Source organism: Olea europaea, chromosome 10 (assembly GCF_002742605.1).
Source record: "Olea europaea var. sylvestris chromosome 10, O_europaea_v1, whole genome shotgun sequence".
NCBI lineage: Eukaryota > Viridiplantae > Streptophyta > Magnoliopsida > Lamiales > Oleaceae > Olea > Olea europaea.
In genome coordinates this window covers 29,676,329-29,686,533 of record NC_036246.1, presented here as the reverse complement: position 1 = coordinate 29,686,533, position 10,205 = coordinate 29,676,329, and the positions used below count along the sequence as shown (strand labels likewise).

General features: G+C 36.5%; 1 protein-coding gene and 1 non-coding gene across 3 annotated transcripts; both read right to left on the bottom strand.

Moving 5' to 3' along the window:
* Nucleotides 1-95: 95 nt before the first annotated feature.
* Nucleotides 96-3,919, bottom strand: LOC111401783 (putative phospholipid:diacylglycerol acyltransferase 2). Of its 2 annotated transcripts, none has more exons than XM_023029686.1 (6): nt 3,462-3,919; nt 2,962-3,184; nt 2,174-2,457; nt 1,724-2,057; nt 1,219-1,484; nt 96-919 (listed from the first exon to the last, which is right to left on the bottom strand). In XM_023029686.1, exons 1-6 carry the CDS (start codon nt 3,917-3,919, stop codon nt 436-438), a joined length of 2,049 nt encoding a protein of 682 aa, XP_022885454.1. In that variant the 3' UTR covers nt 96-435. The 2 variants fall into 2 exon arrangements, with proteins under 2 accessions (XP_022885454.1, XP_022885455.1); XM_023029687.1 differs by having other exon boundaries at nt 436-919; nt 3,487-3,606.
* A 5,500-nt stretch (nt 3,920-9,419) lies between these two features.
* TRNAL-UAA lies at nt 9,420-9,503 on the bottom strand. The gene has a single exon. It is a non-coding gene; the product is annotated as a tRNA-Leu (tRNA).
* Nucleotides 9,504-10,205: the final 702 nt, after the last annotated feature.

Genomic DNA, 10,205 nt, shown 5'->3' with positions numbered 1-10,205 from the left:
TCTTGTCCGTTATCCCATCCCGTCAAGTTCAATGTTCGAAACATGTCACAAGAGAATCAAACAACTACACAGGACAATAGCACTTCCACAGCATGTCAACTAGAATTATGCAGAACAAAGCTGGGATAAAATCTACTTATTTGATTACAAGATTTGAGGACAACAAAATTTTCAATTACAAACTTCCATTCAATGCATTCAAACATCCCCATTAGGCATTAGCCATAAATAGAGACTTTGCTTTCATTTATTTTTTTTTATTTTTTTTCCAATAACATGCCTCTCCTTTGCTACTTCCCGCGCTGCACTGGTACTTATCAAGATTTCTTGGCCTCTTTCTTCGTTTTAAGCTCTCAACTCGTCTTGGCTCTAATTTTTCCGCAAAACCTTGTGTTAAGGCACTTAAACTCTGGAACAAAAGCTCTTGATCTTCAGTCAAAGTTGAATATTTATTTTCTTGGACATTTTCATGATATCAGAATATATTCTATCTCCCCCCAACTCTGAACCCGAGGCTCCAGCAGCTACTCGCAGAACGTCCTCGATCAAGGCAACATTTCCCAATATATCGACATGTGCACCGCTCTCTGAACCCCTCCCCTCGAGCAAATTTGCTGGTGCTTTGTGCTTGTACTCTCTTATGTATGTAGACATTCCGGAAGGATTAAACCGTGTTTTGCCTCTCCACCCTTTGGCACACATGAAACCGGCGCTCAAGACAGGGACGCTCTCATCCCCGTCCACAAAGAATACTCCGCCCTTTAAGCAGCCATTCTCACTTCCGGCTGCAGCGCTATCAATTTGGAAAGGGATGCTATTGAACCTGCCTGAGGGTGATTGTTTGTACACGTACGATCTTTCAGTGGGAATACCAACTCCATATGAACAGTAAATCTCCATGTCCGGAGCATCTGGTAACCTGAAAACAGAAATACATTAAAAAACTTTTACTCAGTACTTAGAGAAGCAAGGAGTTGAAAATGAAGGTAATCGATGAATAACAGAATTTCCGAATGTATCATAAACTATGGTTATTAATCTATATCAGTCACGCAGATGAAGAATTCTATTGATGCAATACAAAGAATAACACCACGGGTGAACTTCGAGGGGCTGATTGCAAAAGTGCATATCGGTTGAAAGCCAAACACTTGATGGTATTGGTATTGAACACAGATGAAACAGATAATAAATGCATTACATAATATTTATTCTTACTTGGTTTCAAGAGGATTTGACCAGTATTTGTAATGGTTATACTTTGGATCGTCAAGGTTCTCGGCTATCCCATGTGAGAAGTGCGCTTCTGCCCTCTTCATCATCTTTGGAGCAATAACACGTAGAAGATCTAACAGGCTTTTCATGGTATATGCTTTGTTTTCAGCGATTATTCGGATGTTTTCCCGGCTCATCTCATCATATTCCGTCCATACGCCTTTACACGCAGCACTGGAATTTGAAGAGCTATTATTGCTCATAAATTCCTGTTTTCGCATCCATTAGAACAACGATATTAGTTTTCTATGGTGGACTACTATTTTGCTGACATCTTGTAAGGAAAAACTATTTTGATGTCAAATGCATGCATAATCTAAAATCAGAAGTACACAAGGCTGAAATTTAACTTGCTTAAAGTTCAGGGAAAGCAACTCCTTTTATGAATTATGTACCTCTGAGATATTATAGCAAAATAGTAACAAAAGCGACATGGGAATAGTTATACCTTGGACGCAAGAGTCTGGAGTTGAGAAGAAGGTAAATCCGATACTATTTTCCCGAATGAGATAATCCTTCCGTATTTAGTTGGCTCTTGTACTTGGAAAAGCCCCCGACTGTCACTGTTATTGCCATTGTTGTCAAAATCTTGTTTGTACTTTTTCTTTGCTGAATTACATACATGGTCTTCTTCCGGGGACCAATCCAAGTTACCCCATATCGCCTCTCCTCCTTTAGGTATCAAAGAAATGACAGAATCCCACGTTCGAGATACGCGCATGACATGATGTAGAGTCTGAAGGCCGAGAATTTTGGAATCCAGAAGACCAGGAGCCATCGCTCTGCAATATCAAATGCAGAAGAAATCATGGGCACTAGCACGATGAAAATAACATGACAAGATAATACTTAATTGGATAAGGTTTAATTTGAATGCATAATATACAAACCAACCAACCTTATAAAAGCAACATCTTTGCTCTCAGCCGACAATATGTTACCGACAGCTTTTGGAACTCCGAGAAATGCCGGACCGATATTCATTATTGATTTTATGTGCTTGGCACACCAGCCCGGGCCACCACCTCCTCCAATTGGTGGAGGCACTTCAACCCATTTAAGGAAATGGAGGAAATAGATAACCCCCATGGAATGAGGCACCACCACCACCTTCTTATTGCCATTTGTTACATACAGAAGCTCGATTTTACTCTTTAATCTGCTAAGAGTTTGGTCCCGGACCTGCACAATCGAAATCGTGAATATAATAGAGAAATATCGACTCGATGACATTTACACATTACAAGCCAATTCTTTACACTGATTAAAGGGAAAAATCTGAGAGCACACGGTACTTGACTGGATGGTACAATGAACAGCAGTTTAGTTTCTAAGCATAGGTTACAAGACTTAACATTCCACTTTCAATGAGACGCTAAAGTGAGGAAATAAGTAGAATATGCAGGAAGATAGGGCTTGGCTATAGTTGCATTCAATCAATTACTACAAAAGAATCATCCACCAATCAAGATTATAGTAATGATTGGTAATAAATGCTCACATTTGCATGAATTCTAGCATTAAATAACTAAAATTTGGCCACACCTGATAATCTGCAGAGGACACATGGTCACATTTAATATTTAATATACAGAACCAGCTTGAGTTATACCTCATTGGAATTGAGGTAATAAGATATGGTCGATCAAAGGCAAAAAATGTATACTCTCTTTTTGCAAAATTTACCTCTGTATTCTGAAAGGATAGCCTCCAATCATATGCAGCCATGTACATATTCTTGCCCTCGTAACCAATGCGGGCTAAATTTTCAATAAGAATAGCCCAAACAAAATATCCCGGAGCAAAATAATCAGCCGCAACTAGTCCCGGAACCGCTCGAACACGAATGCCTGGTGGATCGAGCCCCGTCTCATTGTCCAAAGATAGATGCTCCAACCAACACATAGGCCTTGATTCCATTAAAATAATCAGTTGGGTCCACAATCTCAATACAGATTTCAACCCCTTAAAGCCTAACTGTTAGGGAGGATACAAACTTATTTATTTAAATTATCGTCAACATGTCCCACATGCATACTGATTTTCTCATGAAAGTTGTGCAAGTGACGGTGTGACTTAAACTCAGGTCTTTTACTAGCACGATATCACGTCAAACCAGGACGAGCTTATTTATTTAAATTGTATTTTAACTTAAGCGCATAACAAAATGAAAATGTACAAACTACCTCCTGAAAATTTCAGTAAAGCTACCTCCCCAAAGCCGCCTGCGAAAAAGGCCCTCGGAACACGGTCTTCCCTCCCAGAGCTCAAGTCCACCAGTGACAATGCCGGGCACCATCACAACCGGGTGGAGGGCTATCAATCCTTCGCGCTTAAGCCTTGTCCCGGGGGGTTCAGGCACCTTAAGTCCAGGCAAACATTGGAACATGAACAAGAGCAGCCACCAAATAGTGCAAATGTAACCAATTGCCCAACAACAGGAATCTATGCATCTCCATTCCTTACTAGGCCGTCTTTTTCTCTTCTTCTCTTCTGACGAACCCTTATCCTTCTTCTCAATTTTGGGGATTTCAAACGATTTCTTCTCATTGTCTAACTTAATTTGTGCCTTTTTTTCATATAATTCACCAGACTTCACAGGCTCCAGAACACACAGCTTTAAAAATCGAAGAATTGAACCCATTGCATAAAAAATTACAAGAATTTATAGATTATGAACAAGAACAATGATCTTCAAAATCCCAATTGAGAAAGAGAGGTGCCCAAGTGGAATTGAATTGCGAGAATCCAAATAATTAAGAAAATGGGGGTGGTGGTGGCAGGTGTAGGGTGGTGCAAACCACGTGGTGGAGGAGGAGATATGGAGTTGTCTGTATAGGGGCATAAGAAAACAACACATTACACTAGTAGATTGAGTTGAAAACAAGAAGAAAAAACGAAAATTCGGCATATTAATTTCTTCATCAAGAATTTATTATCATTATTTTATTTTATTTTTTTGCCAATAAAATTATTCCAATTCGTGGCGTTATATGATGATGAAACCAAAGAGCACACACTCACAGTATTTAGGACACTTGTATTTACATGCAAAAACCTCCTTCAGCTGTCACCACACCGTTTTGCGAGTTCTGTTTTTCTCATCTCTCTCACGTGGAAATCTCTCTCTACATATACATATATCTACCCTGGGGTCCCCTTTACTGGTTTACTTTAAGAGGGAAAAGTCTCGAGGTATGGAGGTGGGAATTACTGTAGAGAGAGAATAAAAAATTAAAAAAAAAACACAGTAAATAGGGTATATGTGTGAAAGAGAAACAAAAAATCCAAACGAACACCCTCAATCGTGGAAAAAATTGCACACAATACGAAAAACACATATACCCAAATCGTCTCTGCTATTCTGTGATTTCCAATTGAGAATTTTCAGTGAGACAAAAAGGACTTTTGGACTATTTCACTATTTCAGCCGTCATATTTGACTTATTCTCTCACAGGTAGATCCCACTTTTCTCCTAACGGTCTGAAAATCAATTCTCAAAATCACTCCCAAACGGCCCCTTAATTTACAAGGATATTTGTCGATGTACTAAGCAGTGATTAAAACAGGTGTTGATTTGCCACTTGTTGTTTGTAACATATCAAGGATAATGCATGCAATCAGTTAAGAAAGAGCTCGAGTGATTCAACGTAGTCAATATACTTATAACCATATCTAATAGCAAAAAAAATTTGCTTTGGGGGTGAAAACATGAAACTAAACTTGCGATTTTTTGAAAGATTCTACACCGGATCATTCCTAGACAATGGCACAATGCTATAACTACGCTAGGAAGTACTGTAGGTGGAGCTTGTATTTAAAGCTCGGATAGGGAACAGGTGTACTGTGTACAAGAAATTTGTTGTTGATTCTTTCGTTTAAATTGATATTTTAATATCATTTTAAATTACATTCGCGATTAACTGTATTCATTTATTTTTTATTTTCTATATATTGCCAATTCAATTTATTATTTATTTTGTTTTACTTTTGTAGTAAAAAATAAATGTTTTTAATAGTTGTAAAAGTGTATTGTCGGACTCGGATTGGTCAAACTTATATTTTAATATATTTTGATAAAATTTGATGAAATACGTATTGGATAAGTTGTGGACACCATTTTACGTATTGATAAAATTAATGATTTACTCTGTCATAAATTTTAATCAATTTTTTAGATGTACCAAATAGGGGTATATGGTCAATATTCACACCCCCTATACGCATCCCCTCCTATTAAGCAAGAAATTGGGCCTAAAGCTGCTCAATTCGTATTTATTCCAAGAGAACAACACATAATTAAGGTGGTCACTCTATCCAATTTCATTTTTAAGAAACAAGTTTTAAACATTCAAAAATCGAGATATAATTAAATTGTATTAATTAAATTGATATATTAAAGTCACTATCATACAATTCATGATTACAATTATGTTCTTATATGTCATAACTTATTAGTCCATTACAAATTATCAAATTAATTGGTCACGGATTATTTCTCGATTTCAAATAAAAATATATATAGATCACAAATTATCAAATTAATAGGTCACTATCATTTTTCGGTCAAAAATTGCAAATTTTATGTCACAACTTATTTTACTATCACAAAATATCAAATTAATTTATCAAAAGTTATTTCTCGATTCCATATTATCAACATAATAAATTGTAAGTCGTGATTATGAATTTATCGCAATCTTACATTTTTTAGAATATGTATTATTTACTAGTCACAAATTGTATATTTTATTGATCACAAATAGATAAATAATTGTTCGTAGACAATCTTCTTCCCATCTCATCATCCCATTCCACTCCACCCCACTCCACCACTACCACTACCACTACCACCACCACCACCTCTCCAGCTGCATCGCCACTGGCACCAGTGGCAGATCTAGCGGTGTTCAGCTAGGGCGGCCACCCTAGCTGGATTCGTCAGAATCACCAGCGCAGACTGTGAATCTGTGATGACAGATTTGGGCTGATTGTAAAATAAAATCATCCTTCATCCATATGGATTATTATGGACCAGAATCACTTTCAGTCTTTCCCCTATTTCTTCCCGTCAAACCGACAGTAGAGAGATCAGAGAAGAGCAAAGCCTTCTTGAATTCTTTTCCCCAATTCCTTCCCATCAATCCGGTCACCTAATCCTCCTGTTGTAAATTCGTGGCAATTTATTTTATATTGGCACTTGGCAGATATGATTTTTTTGGGCTTGCATTACTCAAAATTTGCCATCTGTGTTTCATTTGGGTTCTCATTTCCAAGAACAGGACTGTAAATTTTTTGTTTCCTTGTTTTTCAAGATGATATCTCAATTTGCATGTAAATAAAGAAAAGTGGGATTAACTAAAATTGGGGCAACAATATGACTTTATTTAAACTTAGTTTGATGTTTTAAAGAACCTTGAATGAAGCGGTTATATTTATTATGTGTTATAAAGAATTTGTAGTTCCAGTAGTGGATGTTTATCGAAGTAAGTCATGATGATTTTGTATGTTTGAAAGGAAATCTTTATTTTCTTGAGCCCTTTTTTATGTGAGCAGTACTCAAAAGAAGCTAAAGGAATTGAATGTTATTAAGTACAATAGTATTCTCCAGGTGATTTATCTTTTTGTAGTTCACTCCACTATGAATGAGCTCACTGAATGAGTTCACTGATTGAATAGTTTTCTATGTCTCTCGTTCTCTAAGTCTTTGTCGACTGTCTGTGATTTTTTCATGCAATTTTTCATGTATTTATACCGATAACGCATCTATATTATGGTCCAATTTTTGGGTTGTTGATGAATTTAGCTTCGGTTTTTATTAAAATATTGTTTAATGTGCTTTGGTATAATTCAGTGTGACTCTGATTGAACCAGCTTGTTTTGATGAGGCCCATTTTATGATTTTGATGTAAAGGTCTGATTTTGATTTGATTCAGTGCGTGTGTGCTTGTTTTATATCTAGAACTTGTATGTAAAAATTTAGAGAAGCACATTTATTTGATTTTGAGTATAATTAATTATCGACGGTTAACGGTCAAAGTTAACATTCGCCCTAACTAAACGTTCATGATGAATTCGTCCCTCGCTGACACCACCATAATCACTTTACCATCGGCCCCATTGGTGCCACAACAACCACTCCCCCTCCACCACCGCCAACAACTACCTTTTTCAACTGTAAAACAACCACCACTATCAAACACCATCAGCAAAAAACTATCCTCGACAGCACACTAAACCACATGATCGTCGCTACTTGCTTCGTGCAACACCCATCAACCAGCAAATCATCGATCAACCACCACCAATAACACCCTATCACTACTCATGACCTACCCAAACCTTCGCAAAAAGCACAAAAAAACCATCAACCATCACCAACCCGTTGGAAAATATGGAGGAGAAATGGAGTAGAGACAAGAATAATATCTCTAAAATGCAACAACAAAATAATTAACACCAGAAACTTGATAAAAACAATATCGAAGGCTCGAACGCGTAATCGCTGTCCTCAAACTATATTTGCCTCTTCTCGAGATTGATTGAGATGTTTAAGGATTTTGACAAACAATTTGTAATATTATATCAAGCCTTGTAAAGGATTTAAAACTAAAGCATAAGTGTAACCCTCCAAAACTATAAGAACGCAAGGAAGATTTGAGTATATAATGTGAATCAAGAATTTAATCTTTGATTTTGGAATGAATATGGATCACAAATGTTTTTCACTTGTTTTTGGTTTGAGATGCATTACCTATATATAGGCCACCACCAATGTGCATGAATTGGTGCCAAAATCGATTGAAAAGCCACCACAATTTAAAGTTGCAACGATAGAAAACTGACCTTCATTGATCAATTCATATAGCTATGCGGCTGCATAGTATTAATCTATGCGGTAGCATAGAACAACCCAAAAAGGTCCCAAAATTCCCTGCAATAGGTTTTGCATCTAATACCATTTTTCGGGTTTTTTTCTTATTTATTCATCCCATTTCATTTTTTCTTGAATGTTGAACTACATTTCAACACAACCATCATAACCTAGACTCCATAGCAGGATCCCAAAACTACCATCATTGCACAGCGACGCCATCATTGTTGCCGCAATTATAATTTGTTACTATTGTAGCGAAGCTCACTTCATTGCAGTGATGTCATTGTCGCAAACGGTTCTCACAACGCCACCGGGAACAGTTGTTGTAACAGTGCGATGCTCGCATAGCGCGAATGACATTGCTGTGTGAAATCGATAGAGAAAGAGAGCAACGCAATAGAGTTAAGGGACGGAAAGGAGGATAGAGAGAGAAGAGAGGACATAGAGAGAGAAGAAGAAGAAATATTTAGGGTTTCGGAGTGAAACCAGTATGGGGTGTGGGTATATATAAGAAATATCACTTATTTTTTGTATGGATGGTTCTTAAATTTGATTTTTAAGTTGGAATTTGAAAAAGATGGGCGAGTGTAGTTTCTACTTCTTTTAATTTAAATATTATCATTAGCACACGTCACTTTTCCTCGAACCAATGAAGGAAAAAAGGGTACAACCTTTTACCAGCATTTTACTACAAATTTGTAACTTAATTCATTCCTAGACTTGCTTAAGTGTTATTGAATGCAATTTCAAGCTCAAGGCGATGTCCCACAGAGCATTGATGAAAACTAAAAAGGTCAAATTTGCATTTTTGTTCCTGAAAGGATACAAACTAACCCTCTCTTGGTAGTGATTTTAAATTTAATCTAAATCAAAATCAATAATTGATTTTAAGTACAAATATTATAAGATCCACAACTTTCAACCACACATTTCATCAAAATTTAATTTTAATTCTCACCAAATAGGAACCAAATTTATTAGAAATAAATATTTGAAATGCGTCGTGTACAAAATATAATTTAATAAATATGTCCACTATCCAACATTTGATGAGATGGTTTAATAATTGTTACCTTAATGCCACGAATCAGCATAAATTCATTGTTTATTAATTTCGATGGAGCAACTAAGTGGGACCATCATGCATCAAATATTACACGCGGAGGATAAAAAGTAAGAGAAATTTAATTAGGGACCTAATTAATTGATTTGTCAAAAGCTGAGGATCGGGCTGTAATTTCCCCCCAAAAGTTAGAAAACAGGAAATGGTGGCTGTGGGGTTCGAACCCACGCGCACTTATGTGCAGAAGATCTTAAGTCTTCCCCCTTAAACCACTCGGGCAAACCACCTGGATAGTTCCCTTTTTATCATTAGTTATTTAATAATAAAAATTGTCTCCAGGTTTCGCCTCCATTACAACCGAGTCCAACTCGCCAATTTTTCTCGTCTCAACTCACAATTTATTTTATTGCTTGAGAAGAACAAAATTTCATAGAATAACAGTGAATGCGAAATAGACATGAAATTTTCGATCTCGTCTTGGCCCATAACCCATTACAGTGAGGTCAAGCTCAATGCCAAGGTCTAGACATTAATATTCCCTTGCGCGGCCCAACAACTCTAACTATATCAAATTGATGATGAGAGAAAAAACGAAGGAAGACCTAATCCATTTTGACCTCCCTACAAACCGAGGAAGATTAGAACGTAACAAAAGGAAAACAACATTAATTCTACTGGACAATTTATAACTTATTTAAAAATTTGTAATGTCTAAAATATTCGTTGACAACACTGATCATGATTGATTTTTTAAACAAACTGTAATATTCTACCATACTCGAGCAAGCAATATTTAAGAAGACTTCTTGTATCTTACTTGATGGATGTTTTCCTATCTTTTTAACCCGATATCAAAACTGACTTAATCGATTTGGATAAATTCCAACTCAAATTGTCCCAATTCAGTTGTTGAAATTAAACCAAATCCGTTTGGGTTGGTTTGGTTAGTCGATTTGAACATGTGCCAAATTAAAAATAATAATAATAAT

Excerpts from the sequence above, each read along its gene's own strand:
- LOC111401783 (XM_023029686.1), bottom strand. The coding sequence starts at position 3,919 with ATGGGTTCAATTCTTCGATTTTTAAAGCTGTGTGTTCTGGAGCCTGTG. Across the intron at positions 1,485-1,723 it reads TCCAGACTCTTGCGTCCAAG|GAATTTATGAGCAATAATAG; the intron begins GTATAACTATTC and ends ATGCGAAAACAG. Across the intron at positions 920-1,218 it reads TCAAATCCTCTTGAAACCAA|GTTACCAGATGCTCCGGACA; the intron begins GTAAGAATAAAT and ends TTCTGTTTTCAG.